We start from the raw sequence: 16510 nt of genomic DNA on the forward strand, positions 1-16510 counted from the left end.
CGACACTGGCTGAACGCTGTCCCAAATTCCTGGTGATCTGGCCTTCAAAGTCCGCTAGCCTTTTTTTTTTTTTTTACGTAGCAATCGCTCTATTCTGCTATGCAAGCGTGCTCAGCTGAAGGATTATAGCTCGCAGGGGATGCTGCGGTGCGCAGCCTATGGTCAACCACACTGGACGTCCTCCTAGGTCGCGCAGCGTGGTCCGTTTTCCATATCCAGCACTCCAAATCTCTCGAGAATGAAGGCAACGGTCGTCCACGCCTTTCCTGGTATTAGACTTCAAAGTGCACAAATAGAGTGCCACTAGGTGACCCATTAGCAAACCCTGCTGCCTGTTATATTTCTTATAACGCGGTGGCATTTATGTAGTCGTCTTGCAAAAACAACGCGGTTTCTCCGCAACTGAATTCCTGATTGGTCCAGACGCTCGTGATCTCATCAGCACCACCAGATTTTGAAAATATGAGAGCTAGAATGTTCCAGTACCTACCATTTTATTATCATGTGGCATTATACAAACCGAACCAACTCTTCCACCTTAATCCAGTCACTAACCCCCCCCCCCCCCCCCCCCGAATCCACCTAAATGCACCCAATAATCCATCTTCAAGCGCTAACCACCTTAATTCATTTTCTAGGGTGATCCTACAACCGAAATTTCGGGGGTCCGTTAGTATATCGGGGCTGGGCCAGCTTCAAAATGCTATCGCATTTTCTTCATTATGGCAAGTTTTTAGAAAGGTTGTTCCTGCACTTTCTGTCATCCCCGTTCATACCCTCGCCTCACGGCGTGGCTGGGTGTCCACCCAGAGTGCCACTTACTCCACGTCTTGCCTTTACCTCGTGACCTCCTCCTACCCGCTCGAGTAGCGTTCTCGTTATCAGAACCTTGATTCATAACGCATAATCATCTTTTTCTTGAACACCTTTCCCAAAACTGTTGCTTGCCTATTTGACTGGACCAGTCAAAAAATACAAATGTTCAGTACGCAATTACCTCGGATAATGGGTATAATTGATATTGAACTGCGTTAGCACTACCTTTTCGCTACAAGGAAGCCGCGGGTTCAATTCCCGGCCGTGGCAGCCATGCTTCAGTGGACGGGAAAAGAATAGTGCCTGCATGCTTATATTTTGCAGACCATTACCGCTTTGGTCACAAACAACACATAGCTGTACCCTGTGGCCAAGGTTGTAGGACAGGGTGTTATCTCGGTGCGCTAAAATGCATTGGTTTAAACCAAGCGGGACATTAGCGCCCTTCTTTCTGCCGATGTCCTGCATATAGTTTTTCCCACACAGATCATGCATTTCCTAATCGAACCATATGTGTATGGTTTGTTTTGCCTCAGGCATTAATGATCAGGCATTGGTAAGATTAAAAGCACAAATCTTAACAGGGAGTACGAAATAAACTGAGTGTCTGCAGTACCCAAGCAATAGGCAAAAAAAAAAGAAACTGGACTACGTCTTTCGTGTTGACGGTTTCGAACCGCTTTAAGGATTGAGGTGGGCGTTGAGCAAACATACTTAGGCGTTTGTTGCCGTTTCTTTTTTCACTCAAAAATACACGACTGGCCAGTTTTGAAGATAGTAGAGTTTGCACGTTTTTTTTTTTCATACTTCACGTCTATGTAACTTCACGTGCCTGTTTTCAGACCTCTCGAAGATGTTTAATGGAGGGAAACATATCTCCAAATCAAAAGCTTAGACCATGGTTGCTACTCGTTAAAATGCGAAATATCGTTTTTGAAGCTGTCAAATAAAAAAAACAGAAGGAATCAGCTTAAGGAAAACAGATCACAGCAACAGCATAAAACTAGAACGCCATACCGGCAGCTTTGATGAGTTAGAAGTGCCGCCAGGACCGCAAGCAAGGCGCGCGAAAACCAGTTTAGAAGGGACACTGTGAATAAACTTCACAGCTAGCCGACCGGTCAGATTTCTATTCGCCAAGGACCAAGGCGGAAGAAAGCCTTCGCTAACTTTTTTTTTTATCCCGAGGCGCTGCAAAACTGTGTCGCAATGATTGATCGTCACCTTCACGATCTTATCACGGTGCGCGAACCGGACACAAAGACGCTGTACGGGCCGCAGTTGGCAGTTCCTGCACCAGTTTGTAAAGCACCCAGTCCTCACAGCCTGGAATACGACAGAACAGCAAACGATTGAATACCACGCGTCAAAGCAGCAGAGACAAAACGGCGTGACGTCACTGTGCCGTCCGTCCTGTCACCGTGCTGTTTTGTCGCTGAGGTGTTTTGACGTGTGCTGTTTTTTGGTGTGCTGTTTTGTCGCCGAGGTGTTTTTTTTTTTTTCACTGAGCTGTTTTAGTACTATGCCGCTTTTTGCATGCTCTCTTGAGATGTGCTGTTTTTTCAGGGTTGCTTAATAGCTTTTTGGATGCCTCTGAGGACGATCTTATACTTTGGAGCATGGGTAGTTGATGAGACAGTGTAACGCTTCTATCGTGGCGTATTAATGCGGCTTCCGCTTTTCCGTCCGAAGCTTTGAAGCTTGTTGGCGTTTTTCTTCTTCCTTTCAGGTTCATGCGTTTTTCTCTTTTTTTCCAATAGGTACGCCTCTAGTCATGTTTCCCTCTCTTTTTCTTGTGATGCCAAGTTTGTTCACTTCTGCTTCGAAGTCTTTTCCCCTTCATTTTGTCGTTTCATTACGTCAGTATTTTACGACAACGGGTGACAAGCCTTCTCAATAAGAAAAATAGAATAAAAGGTATAAGCTTTGCACTTGGTGACACGGGAGACGCAGAGAGCAGCTTGAATTGCAAAGGGTGAACCTTATGGAAAGAGAAAAAGCAGGGTAGAGGAGGAAACCTATCCAAGCTAGACTCTTGTTAAATCTAGCTCGCTTAATTCGAACTTCCGGTTTATTCAAATTGGCAGCTTCGCTCCCGTAAACATGAGGTGTATTTAAAAAGTTCCGCTTAATTAGAATTTCACATAATTTGAACAAACTATCGGTGCCCTTCAAGTAAGATATATTGACAGTTGACTTAGCTGTCTTGTGTATCAGAAAGCGGACACCTCTTCGACAAAAAAAAAAAAGGGAGGTATCCAAAAGTCGAGAAAAGCCCGACTTCACCAAAGGAAATTTAAAACAGGTGTGTAGGAAAGAAGTAAAAGCTATAACGCTATGATATGATCGACGGGGAGTATCACGAACGAGACAGTTGTAGCAGCTGCGCACCCCGATCACGGCATTTCCGCGTTCCGTATGTCGCGGATTGTCCGCTCTCGATCATCTGTGCATTCAAGTAGGACACGCTAAGCCGTTTCCACATAATACGGGCAGGCGCAGTCTGCAGTTCCGCGTTATACACCAAAGATTAGGATATCACGTGAAGAAATTTGAGATTTTCTCCCCCACCCAGGAAGACGAAGTGGCAGCGACACCCGTGCCACTCCTCCACAGCCCAAACCGATAGCGATGACAGCTAGCGCCTTTAAGGCAACGTATGAGTCGGCGCCACTTGCATCACGCGACCACGAGACGGTGGCTTCCGGGAAGCGCCCCCCAGGACCGTATTTCATATCGATTCTTTTCACTTTCTGTTGTTTTGGTCGTGATGTCACTCATGACGAAAAAAACAAGAGGTGGAGAAGCAAAGCAATTCGTCGCTCAATCACCGCACAGTTTCTTTGCTGAGACGGATCAAGCGCAGATAAAAAAAAACTTCAGGCGTATCAAACCAGTCGCTGTGCTCCTTTATTCGCAGGCGTCAGCGCCGCTCCGCGAGTGCAGCACGGACATGGAGCGCAGTTACGCACCCTGAAATATTTCTGCCGCGATCAACAAGACATCATCATCCACGGGTTTCGTCACCGGCAGCAAAGATGAGTGACAGAAGACGACAGAAGGCAAACGAATCCTTACAAAATATGGCCCCTGGATACGATTCCTAGTGACCAGCAAGTGGCAGCGGAAGTTTTCTATCACGACGTACTACGCACCTGTGGCACCTGTTCAGCACTCAGAGAGTTCCTCATACAAATATCCCAGTAAAGCATTTGCTCCTTGCGCGCGAGACAGGATAGCAACACAAAGGGAGCGTCAAGCGCGTACCATTTCATCCTGAATGTCGACGAGGCAGTTGTGTTTGCAGAGTAGCCGCACCACTTCCTCGTGGCCCTCGGTCGCCGCCTGGTGCAGGGGAGAGTAGCCGCACTGCAAGAGAGAAACAGAAAGGGTGGGGAATGAACATTTCGTCGTCACGGATAGAGAGCGTTCTGTTGACAACAGCCGCTGATTCAAGCTAACCGCGGTCAGTCACGTAACAAAGGCAAACCTCACGGCGACAGCTGTAAACTATAACGACTCCTGTAAGTGCGCCTGCAATTGATTAAAAGGAGCGTCGATCGGTCGTCGGGTGAGAGCAACGCTACGTCATGGGATCCCTCGGTGGAGTCCACGCGTCACCGATTCGCACAGCAAATGTGAGAGATTCTATTTAGAAACAAAGCGCAAAATTTGTTGCGCCAAATAGTAATCCCGTCCGTTGCGACAAAGCCAGTACAAAAAGAACGTCACCGGCCAGGAGACTAAGCAGAATAGGTAGCGAAGTTTTCCCGCCAGCTGAGAACATCTTCATATTAAGCTGAAACATCGCAGTTTGATGAATGGTAAACTATCTCGAAATGTCAGCGCTGAACAAGACGCACGTTTGATGCTCGTTAACGAGACGTTAGCCTCAGTTTCATCCGCTATAGACGAAAACAAAGCAGTGCATCGGCGTGAGTTCGATCGATAAAGACAAACCAGTTCACACACACACGTATACAGCTCGAAAACATCGCAGCGCAGCTGGCCCTAATCGCGCTCGCATGTAATCAGATTGGCCACAAGGCCCCCACACACGCGACGGCAATGCGCGGTACAGACTGCAGGCCAGCCAGCGAACGAGAGACGAGTAGGGCAGCAGACGTGATTCACTTAAGGGCCTTCTTCCACGTCAAAGCCAGTAGCGGCGAGATGCATGTACGGCCTGTTCTTGTTCGCGAGCGAGCACGCGGAGCAGCACTGGCAGTTCGTGCGAGTGGTTGTCAATCCACATCGACGCGCATCTTCCTGCATGTGGGTCTTTCCTTCTTTCTATTGAGGCCTTCGAGGCAGGGCCGTACTGGTCTGGCTCCTCCGTTTCGGAACAACCAACAACAGTGCAGTCGTCGTGTTCTATACGCACTCTGAACAGAGCGACTTTCTTTACCTTACTTGACGATGCAAGCGGACATGGACCCTACAGCGACGTAATTATTTACGGCACGCTATCTACCGTTGTTTTTTTCTTTCAACCATCCTTTTTCTCGTGCACTGGTGCGGAGCTACCGAAGAATTTATGTTCAACCCCCTCGCTGAGCGGCCCGCAGCGCGATGTGTATGTAGGAGCCACGGAGTCCCTCCTCCTCCTCACTGAGCCTCTTTATCTTTCGCCCTGTCGTTGTCCTAAATCCCGTGTCTGCGGTAGGGTGGCGCTGACTGCGGGGTGGTCTGAGAGCGATGAAGATGGCGGGGCGGGGTTGGCGTTGCCGCCAATGTGCGGGCGGTCCCTTGCATCACCGCAGCCTCGAGTACAAACAAATGTGCGGCTTGTTGCTCTGACGAACGCGAGTCGTCGCGGGCTCCAGCTACACGTATACGCTCGAATCCCCGTTCGAGGAGTTTCTGAGGCAGCTCCTGCGCAGCCGCTACAGAGAGCGTGCGTCTATATATAGTAGTTGCACGTTTCCCTGCCTGCATTCCTCTTTGGCCACATGTAGCATCGAGCTGCGGCAACTGCAAGGCATCATTTCGGAATGTTACTAGCTCCATCATGACTTCGGACACACCTTGCCTCACGGAAGAATACAAGGAAGTATCGGAAGTGTGCCTCATTGCACAACACTTTTCTGACAGGGAAACAGAACCAGCGCAATGTTTTACCGCGGCGGCTGCGTTCTTATCGATGCAAAACGCTAAGGCGCCCGTGTGCTGTGCGATGTCAGCGCACGTTAAAGATCCCCAGGTGGTCGAAATTATTCCGGAGCCCTCCACTACGGCACCTCTTTCTTCCTTTCTTCTTTCACTCCCTCCTTTATCCCTTCCCTTACGGCGCGGTCCAGGTGTCCGCCGATATATGAGACAGATACTGCGCCAATTCCTTTCCCCCAAAAAACAATTATGATTATTATTTTTTTTACCGAAGCGATATAACAGGCAGTAATGGAAACACGTGTTGCGTACGTGTTCAGTTCCCACGGGGAGTCTTCCTAGGCTGTGCTTAAAAGAAAGAAAATTGGAATACATTACAAATTTCACTAAAATGACCTCAAGTTCGCAAAAATATGTAAAGGAAAAAACCGAGGCTTCCCTTCGTGGCTCGTTTCATTATGTCAAAAGCTTGAACAAGCAGGGGTAAACAAACCCATTTTTCAGCGCGAAATTGCTCGTTGTCAACGCCTAATCGCTGCGAAACTGACTCGGGTCGGCGGCTTTTCTGGCGGCCGCCCCAGGCCTGAAGCCGACCTACCGGACTTCGTAGGCAGCCCGAGAACGTTTTAATTAATAGACCCGCCGACATGAATGTAACGCCCTGGCGCCGCCATTTGTGCGTCGCGCTTTACATCTACGGAGAGTGAATTTAGGTTGTTTGCCTTTTATGCGCTGTCAACTAGCATCAATCTTTGGACCTGTAGCCCGCTCAGCCCTCGGAGAGCACTGCCTCGATTTGCATTCCGCGTGCGAGGAAATTAACCGCAATAATTTCACACGTGAATTGCATTACATAAACTCTGTGATTACGGGCGAGTAGTGTAATTATTCGCTCTTTGCGGTGATTGCAATTTATATTGCTAAAAGCAACCGGTTTTGTTTTGTTTTGTTTTGCTTTGTTTTTTCGTCTACGATTGCAGTTTGTATCGGCAGACCACCATGTCTTTACTGTGTGTTTAACCAAGACCATGCTGCGTTGGGAAGCCTTCAGCTGGAACCAACTATTTTCGAGGCCTATCTCGCTCCTATACGAAGCGGTATTGGTCGGAATCCCACTGTTGTGGACAGCACTTGAGTTGTGCTAGCACGCTGACGGATAGCGAACAACCTTTTTCTTTTTAATTTCGCTCTACTCGTAAAATGAGCGCGTTTATTACCAATAATAGCGCAACAGTATTTAGGAGACCAAGAAACTAAGAAGACGAAGAAGGTCATTCATGGGGACGGCTAGCATACGTTGACGGGAGCAGCTGACCCGTCGAGTTTTCGTTTCTCCGACCAGATGGATGCTTCAACTCACAAGTATAAGCCCGCATTCGTGGGCTAGCGCACGGGCAGATGCTATACGTGCTTTCGGGTTCGCGTACAGTTGCAATGCTGCATGGAGGCTGAATTTTGAGAATCAGACGCGAAAAAAAAAAACAACTCGGGCATTCTTGCTGTCTTGAGGTTTTCTATCGAAGAAAAAAGCAAGGTAGACAGTATAGTCGCCAATCACTGCGGTTATTCTGCCGTCATAAACGAATTAGACCCGAGGAAGTGCAGATTGTCTCCATTTTTGCCATTGCTAAAAATATTCGATTGCGCGCAAGCAACGCCTGTCGGCGCACTGAAATGAAAAAATCAAAGCAGGCGCCTATAGAAGAAAGAGCAGCAGTAGAATAACCGTGCCTTTCGCACTCGTCTCGAACGGCCGGTTTCTTAGACGGTGTTGAAACGCAGTAAAGAGCAAAGTACACCTTTCACGCAGGACTTGCTTTTTTGCGTGGTCTACAAAAACGGAACGGCAGTTCCGTCAGATATTATTGATTTTGCTCTGTACGCGTATATAGCGTGCACCTCCAATGCTATTCGCTGTTGTTTGCTAGTTGACTCGGTTTTTAACCAGCGTGGTGTGAGATTTTGAGACGTCATTCCATTCCAAAACTTTCGAATGAAGCGATAAAGATGGCGAGAACACGTAGAAACGGCCAGCAAGTGTGCGCGAGCAAAGTAAATATCTCCCTTTCGTTTTTGCTTACGTTGCTAAGGCAAAATAAGATGAGATAAAATAAGACAATATATGATAAGATTAGATGAGATAAGAGAATATATGCTCGCTAGCTTCCTTAGAAGTTTCCGGCTACTGTCTCGATCCCTATGCAGGGAACGAGTTGTGTCTTTCGTTTTGATGCAAATGAAGCACGCGACCACGTGCAGCCCCGATTACTCCCTGCTTTCTCCCCTCCCTCCCCCTTTTGAATTTGAACTCTCCCCCATCCAAACCTCCTGTCTTTCTACAAAGGACTGCCGTAGAAGAGACAGCAAGACGGCAGAGTGGGTTGGGAACAGACGCGGGTTAATGACATCCTGTAGTCAAAACAAAGAAAAAAATGGGCTTGAGCAGGGCACGTAATGCGAAGGCAAGATAAACGCTGGTCTTAAGGGTAACGGACTGGACGCCAAAAGAAGCCAAGCGTAGCGGGGGCAGCTGATTGTTAGGTGCGCGGATGACATTAAGAAGTCTGCGCAGATACGGTGGCCGCAAATGGCACGGGACAGACTTGGTTAATTGCAGAGACATGGGAGAGGCATTTGTCCTTCATTGGGCATAGTCAGGCTGATGACGACGATGACCAAGGGCACCCCCGCTCACCCCGCCCCGAAAAAAAAAATCCTGGCTACGTGCCCGATACAAATAATACCAAGACGTTACAAATTGTTATTATATATGGTAGAACGGCCATGAAACGATTGGTAGATTAAAATGGTAGCGTAAATGCTTGGCATCATTCGTTTCATAGAACACTTTCAGAACATTTGTCGCGTTTTTGGTAATACTTATAACGCTTTGGTACCACTTGTAGTGTTTCTTCCCCGATCAAATCTCCTCCTTTTGGCCATTAGTCAAGCCCGGACGTCCGATAGTATAGAACTTTGGCGACAGGCATTGCTTACTGCAGCTATAAGCCCTTAAGTCACAGGCGATAATTACCAACAGTAGAGGCAAAGAATAGTAATAATAAAACGATAAGACGGTCGTTACCCAATACGCCGCCGGGGGTCAGCGCAGGACCGGACCAGACAAGCAACCAAACACAAGAGTGTTATCTAAAATCTCGCCAATGCATGTCTGGCGAATGGCGGAGGCTAACTGTTTGTCGTGCCTTCGTTTCCTTTACTGGGATGAAAAAACTGAGTGAAGAGAAGCCGTAACTAAGACTAATGGGCGCCGGCGAAAAATGCTCTGGGAATGCGACATTATATAGCGAAAAAAAAAAAGAGCTCAAAACGAAACAATCTCAAATGGCTTCCATAGGCGCGAAATTTCTGTTAGTGCATCGAAACGAGCCCGTAGGTAATAAAATAAATATTCTACGCGGCATCAGCGACGGCGTGAAGCGGCGGACGTCCTCCTCGCGCAAGCAGGAAAGCGTCCTCTTAGAATGCTCTTACACGACAGTAATTATGCCTTGCCTCATTTGCTATTCGCTGCCTGCTACGATAGCGCAGCGAGCCCTTCGTGTTCACGCATGGTCGTAGACACCGTTCCCTCCAACGTGCAGTTTGCTTTGATACATGACTGCGCGTGTACTATTTCCTTCCTCGGGCGCACGGCAGACACCCGCAGAACAGCCGCGGATGATGAATTGTGCGCGGCCCTATATAGAGTGTCGCATGCCGCTACCGGAATTACCGTGACGCGGTTCCCTCCCTGTCCTGCGCATGATCAATGGTGCGTTAAACGCGGCCCAATCACACGGCTCCCTCACCGCCACTCGACCTCCCACCGAAAAATTACTATTCCCGATGGACATGATTCGCTAATTAAAGACAGTTTCACCTCATTTTGCGCGCGCAGCCATCTGAGAATCTGAAACGTCCCTTCACGCCCCTGCGGTCCCACGCGATGTATAGACCAGCGATGCTGACGTGGGGTTGCGACCGATTACCATTAGGCTCAAAATGAGCGGATATTTTCTGTTATCCCGCTCGGAGAAACTAGTGTCCGTTGAAAGGGGCAAAGAAGCTTGCAAAGCTAACGCTGTATTCTTAATCCCTTAGGTCTAAATCGTGTCTCCAGCATTATTGCAGGGGCCGGGTGATAACGTGCCTACTCAGTTAGGGTAGAGCAGAGAGTGATGCCCACTGCTGATATGTTGATGTCGAGCTTTTACTTATATGTTAGATTCATGCAGTGCTTCAACGACAGCGTAAGGGGTTTCGCCGATGTAAACGCGCGCCTTCGTCCCAGCTGGCCAGTTCTGACCTCAACGAACATCTTAAGCTGACTGAAGCGGTCTAGGAGGCTGCAAGAGACAGTGGAGTCCTGGACTGAGGACCCGACACTGCTCTCCCATGAATACTTTTTGTGATTTCAGATAACTGTTTTCCGTCAATCAATCAATCAATAATCAATCAATCAGTCACCTATGTTTAACAACACGCTGGTGTACATCTGCTACTACTGATTAATCCTACGTACTCACGCCACTGTGCGGCGCTAAACTAAGCGCGCGAGTTTTGGTCCAATTTCGCATTGGTTTCCTGTCGTTTTCTTGACGTGTAGTTTTTCACTCCAATGGCAGTTTGCAGTTAAAGCAACATGAGTCTCGCTATCGTCCGAGTACACGCTGCCAGCAAGTTTGTGCACCGTCACTCCCTCTCTTGCTTTGTTTTTTAGGGGGCATTGTTAATGACGTCATCGTTTCATCTCGCTCTCTTCTCCGTGAGGGAATGTGAGGGCGGGCCACGACCCTCTTCTAAGGGTGGCACAATCCCTATCCTTACATAATCAAGGGCGCAGTCAGGCAAATGTTCGCGTTTAGCTGGGCCCCAGGGAGATCGATGTAAATAGTTCTGAGGAAACGAATAAAAAAAAACAGGTTTCTGAAACGCGCATTCCCGAGAGCCTTCTCCGTCATCATAATACCCCTCTTGCAGCTGCCTACGGAAAAGTTCTTGGGAACGAGGTTAAGCACTGCCTTGCTGTCCTCAAACGGCTGTTGGTTGGTGCTGATGGCGATATCGTATGTCTCGCGAATGGAACGAGAAACCAACTCTACAAAGGCTCATAAAGGAGGAACGCCTCAGAGAAAGGGCTCATTCTCTGCTTACACTCTGAGATGCGAACCACAATTATGCTGCCAACTGGCGGCAAATAACCGCGCTACATTAATGACCCTTACTTAAGATCATGCCTTGGTACCCATTCAGCACTGCTGCGAAGTTGTACGTAATTCCCAACATTTACTGCAGCGCCATCCTCAGGCGCACCCACGAGCCTTTCCCGAGGGGAACGATCAACAGTTCAAGGCGTCACGGTGTCTCCGCGGAAGCCGTCCAAGGGTTAAAGGCAGATTTTTTTTATTGCCGCCTGTTACCGCAAACAAAGTGCAGCTGTTATTAAGGCCGACTCTCTGAGAGCACGATTCCGTGTCCTCTTCGTTCTGTGTGGTCTTGCAACAGAGCATTCTGAGGCCAGAACACTTCCTCATTGTGTATCCGTGACGTAATAACGCGTGCGCTAGTCTGAATGGACAGGTGTTTGTAAGCGAGCATTCCCGCGGCTCGCTCGGCATGGCACTGCCGGCGGCTCTGCAAGTGAAAACGTTATTGCTACGAGGCTAACGCTCCTGGGACGAATTCCTTCGGGGCTATGACACTGCGCCGGTAAGAGTTCATGTGGCTGCATGTAAGATCATCAAGTATGTTCAGGGATTGTGAAGGAAGAAGCGAGAAATGGATTTGGCATCGAATGGAATGGCCTGATGTATTTATTTGCGCGCGCGCGTGTGTGTGTGGGTGTGGGGGGGGGGGGGGGGGGGGGGGGGCGTTAGCATCCCGCGTTGGCTGCACGCGTGTATCAAGCGCATGCGTACTTCGTGCAAGGCTGGTTCACCGTAGGTGTAGAGCAGCAGCGGTGCACTTCAACCTTTCGCTAACTGCGCATGCCCGCAGTACTTGTCCTCATCTCAGCGTCCTTACAGTGCACGGGAACTTTACTTTAGGCGCTCTAAACTGACCATTAACAAAAAGAACCATGCATACAGTGAGAAAGGAGGCAACGTTGTATGCGGACAGAGTAGTCTGCGAAACGCAATTTTGTCATGAATGACATAGCACAGCAGTTTGGCTGAATAAAGCTTGGCACAAACAATCACAGCGTGAACACGAGGGCTGCATTTATGCGCACCGACAGTCATTTCAGCTAGGACTAATTAGCGCCGAGAGAGATGGAGACAAATATGTGGTATGCGAGGTTCAACATCCAAAACCGTGCTGCGAGCGACGCCATAGTAGGAAGCGCCGGTAGACTTTAGATCCCACGGTGTTCTTTAACGTCCCCTGACATCGCACAGTGCACGGACATTTTGAGTTTCGCCTCCATCGCAATGTGGCCCCTGCAGTCAGGATTCGATCCTCGGAGCTTGGAATCATGGGACCTTAGGACTTTGTTTCCTCCAGAGTGCGACAACTTTGTAAGTCCGTTAGTACCCTGTAAGTCAACTGTCGTTATAAAAAGTTATCTACACAAACATAATTACTGCAAGAAAGCAAGCATGTACGGCTGGCCTTCGTCAACCATGTTGAAAGAAACAATAAAATATCCAGCAGTTGCATCCCATTGTCACGCAGTGTGTAACAATCCTTGGTCACTTCGAAACTTAGTTACGCTCGAAAAGCTGCGCATTTTGTTCAGATGGACGCATTCAAGAGACCGCTTTTGCACATCAAATGAGACAGAGGCATTTATATCGCTTAGGGAACGTGCTAATGTGCTGTTTCCAGTGCATTTGTCTCGCTTAATGCACACAGCGTCTCTTATTACGCGTTCGAAATCGGAGTGCTCCCTAACTGGAAGAGCAGAAAGGGGGAAAGAGACAAAAGAAGAACGGAAGGGAGAAGGACGAAGAAACGCCAGGTCAAGAGAGAAAGGGGAGAGGGGAAGAAGAACGCGCGGACGTTTTGTAATACGCAGCGTGTCCCATTACCCCGAGTGGTATCACGGCGCAGATTGCAGTCAATTAAGTCACCTAATGTTACGGCCAGCGACGTGGTCGGGGGATTGTATTTCCCAGAGCAGCGACCTGCGCGGGGCAACCGGCAGAAAACCGCTCTGCTTCTCCTCGGTGCGAACGACCTATCTACTGCTTGGTCCGCATGGCGGGCGCAACCTCCGCATGGCTGCTGCTCCGGCTGCTGCTGCCGCAACCTTGATGCGGAGGCAACAACCCCGGAACACAAACACGCACCGCGTGCTTTTTAGAAGCCGGCCAACGTGACCTTGGACCTGCTCCAAGAGCGGCTCCAGTATTCAAAGCATCTTCTTCTTCGCAGGGTCAAGCAGCGTCTTTGAAAACTGGTCCTCAATTCGCGAGGGTGCGCTGTGGGCACTTATAGTTAGAGACAGCCATCACTAAATTAGTGCTGCACAATTGCCTTTGTTATGTAGGCAAACTGCCCGGTACTGCGGCAACATAAACTAAGAGTCACCGTTACGAGCCTAATCGTATAAGCATGTGGCGCACGAAGACGCTTGCCTGCCCGCTGGTCTAATACGTCGAGCAGGGATGTGACATCCTCGAACGAGCTGAGATCGCCACCTTCTGACTGGCACTTGCTAGTGAAGGTCCTCAGCTGCCGCGTGGCATCAGATTTCCAAATGCGCAAAGGATATATACTGTGACGCGACACCTCCATAGGGGTCCACGTGAAGAGAGAACATATAACGGTGTACACGGACTCCACACGGTCTAACACTGGGTCATACGCGTACGGAATCTAGACACATGAAAAGGCAACTCCGTTCACCCACATGGTTGAGGCCATTTTTTAACCCTTCCAACATAAGCACTGTGGAAACCATCGCGATATTATCTCTGTACAATAAGCCTCTCAGCTCGCTAAACACCAAAACACTAAAGTCTACATCTATACCAATATCAGCAAAGTCATTCGCAATATGCAACGCAGATTATTGGGAACTTACCTACACGATATTTAATTGCATCATATAACCGCAATTAGAACATTAGAATCATTCTGCGTTAGATGCCTGATAATGCTGGGATCTATATTAGTTGGTTCATCAAATGCCCCGCGAAATTAACACCCTGGCGCCCTCAATCCCCTGATCAGATCAAACATCAACGCAATACACCGCATCATAGAGAAAACAAATAGGTGAACATACTCGAACATCCGGAAAAACCACACAGTTTAACCACAAAATCACTAGCCACTTAACACGGAACAAGCACGAATCCTTCGCAAAGTTCAGGCTAGCAAACTCATCACCTAACTCTCTGTGCAACTTCGGATGGCGCGATACAGCCCAATGTCCCAAGTTTCCGGAGATCAGGGCAGATAGAGAACAGATTATGTGCTGATGTAACGCTGCCAGAGTAGCTTTGCGGAAGTATAATATGAAGATGCGAAATTATCAGATTTCTAGGTAGAAAAGGAAGCACGTGAGTAAAGGGAGACGAAGGTTTACTGGCACAAGCAGTTGGCAAAAGAAAAATAGAAAACTGGATTTTGTCACGTTGAACGTGAGTGCAGTAGGCGCATCGGCATCAGCCATCCGTATCTGCCAACACGAAAGTAGCGGAAGGCGACAATGTTCCCCACTGTCACCCCAAAAATGGCCGAACTTTCCTGAATGGTCAAAGGTCGAGGATGTTTGGTACTACTGAACTGGACACTGGCTATTGCAGCCAAGAAAGAGAAGCTAGAAGGTTACACCAGAAGGTTACACCAGGACAGTCATGATCGGTTGAAGGAAAGGATACACAGCACCGAGCTTGATTAACAGAATAAAAAGCTGCTTTGAGGGTCATCATGTCCACTAATTGCTGCGCTATGTTTCAGCTATGCTCATGTTAATCACGACGTCACTTCTGTCGCATGAAAATTTTTGTGCGCTGAGAGTCATAAGGAAAAGATAATTGGCCGTGTTGACGCGTATCGCAATCACTGTGTCCTGACGTCCTCATTTGAGGACACATTCCCATCGTTCGGCGACCGAGCATGCGATACATATTTTTAGTCATTTTCGGCTACACGGCTGATAAAGCAGCCAAATAAGTGAATAAAAAAATCCAGAATCGCACCAAAAAAAAAATCAGGTATAAAAAGATAAAAAAGGCACTGGCCTTGAAAGGTTATTGCAGGAGTTACAACACTTTCTTTCCATTTTCCGATCTCTCAATTTTTTCCATCATCATGCGCAAACAGCCTCCTGTTGCCTGCAGTATTCTTACACAGCTTCGTTGAATTATGCCGTTTGCTGGTCGGCTGTAGAAGCGTTGCATGCGTGCAGACGCTGCACACTGTGTTCAAGCTCTATTTTATACCTTTGTGTTGTGTTCTGCCAACGGCACGATTGTGCTTGCGTCATCGTTCGTGCACATTTAAGTCTTGGGCAGCGGTCATTACATTTTTTTCTTGGTTGCCCCGACAGGTAACCGTACAGATGCGCCTGTAGCTCACACAAGAAGGAGGACAAACAGAAGGAAATGTGTAATTATTTTCGGTTTTTTTTCTTGTTGTATTCCTACAACCTTGAAGTGACTGAAATTAACGTCAATTTTTTTATTGCAATATTAATTTCGCATCACGGTAAGCTGCCCGTCCTTATTTTCTTTTTACTATCACATGCGCTAGGCGTAATCTAGAAATAGTTATCACGTAGCTTAATACATTATGTGAACTGAAAAGTAGCACTGGTTGTTGTATATTGATACGCTCAAAAGAAAGATCACTGCAGTGAAAAAGATTTCGGAACACAGACGGGGACGGTGTGATGCGCGCATTCCGACTCGCGTTACTCTAACCTTGCGCTGGCAGAAACCACGTGGTCGTGTCTAACGATGGCGTTTAGCTTCCGGCAAAAGGAGGCGAGTCAAATATTCTCAGGTACTGCACAACGTCGACGTGCGGGGCATAATGCACGTGGGCGCTCGCCTGTGACGCTCGGCTGGGGGCAGATGAACCGCAGCGCCTGCTTTCCTTATGGGGTCCTGACCCGTGAAAGGCCAAAGGTGGCCGCCTCTGCGAATCCCACGTTTCTGGCTCGCTTTATAGTTTCCTCTCTTCCGTTATCTGTCTCTTCGCCGACGCCCGGCGTCACGTACGCATACAAGCAGCGTATGCGTGTTGGGCGGCACAGGTACGTTCGGCGGAGCGGGTGGAATGAACGCGTTTCTTCCGGCCGGTCGGTGCCCCTGGTATGAAATATTCGAGCGCCCTTTCCGTGTTGCGTAGTACGGACAGAGACGGCAAGGCGTGTTTGTATACCTTGCATAAATCACTGGTGCCAGTCAACCTGACGTGTAATGCACAGCGCTTCTATGGCAGGCGAGATTTAACGGGGTGCCTGGCGTGGTCTGTGGTTGTCGGAGGAGGACCTCACCCGCGGCCGCTGCATCCAGGTATATGCGGGAGAGGTCAACAGAGTATTCAGATCTCCTCTCTTTGAACTCACAACATTTCTTTCGCATTTTATACCTTCTGCCAATACTTTCTGTGACCCTTCATTTAA

At 48.4% G+C, this 16510-nt stretch overlaps 1 protein-coding gene across 1 annotated transcript in view; it reads right to left on the reverse strand.

Annotated features, from left to right (window-relative positions):
• dgo (ankyrin repeat domain containing protein 6 diego) overlaps nucleotides 1–16510 on the reverse strand; it is a 154007-nt gene that overhangs the window by 18990 nt on the left and 118507 nt on the right. Inside the window, exon 4 of the mRNA XM_077632390.1 lies at nucleotides 4084–4185. Coding sequence (XP_077488516.1) covers nucleotides 4084–4185 — 102 coding nt within the window. The remainder of the gene's footprint in view (nucleotides 1–4083; nucleotides 4186–16510) is intronic.

The sequence above is a fragment of the Amblyomma americanum genome, chromosome 7 (genome assembly GCF_052857255.1).
Source record: "Amblyomma americanum isolate KBUSLIRL-KWMA chromosome 7, ASM5285725v1, whole genome shotgun sequence".
Classification (NCBI taxonomy): Eukaryota; Metazoa; Arthropoda; class Arachnida; order Ixodida; family Ixodidae; genus Amblyomma; species Amblyomma americanum.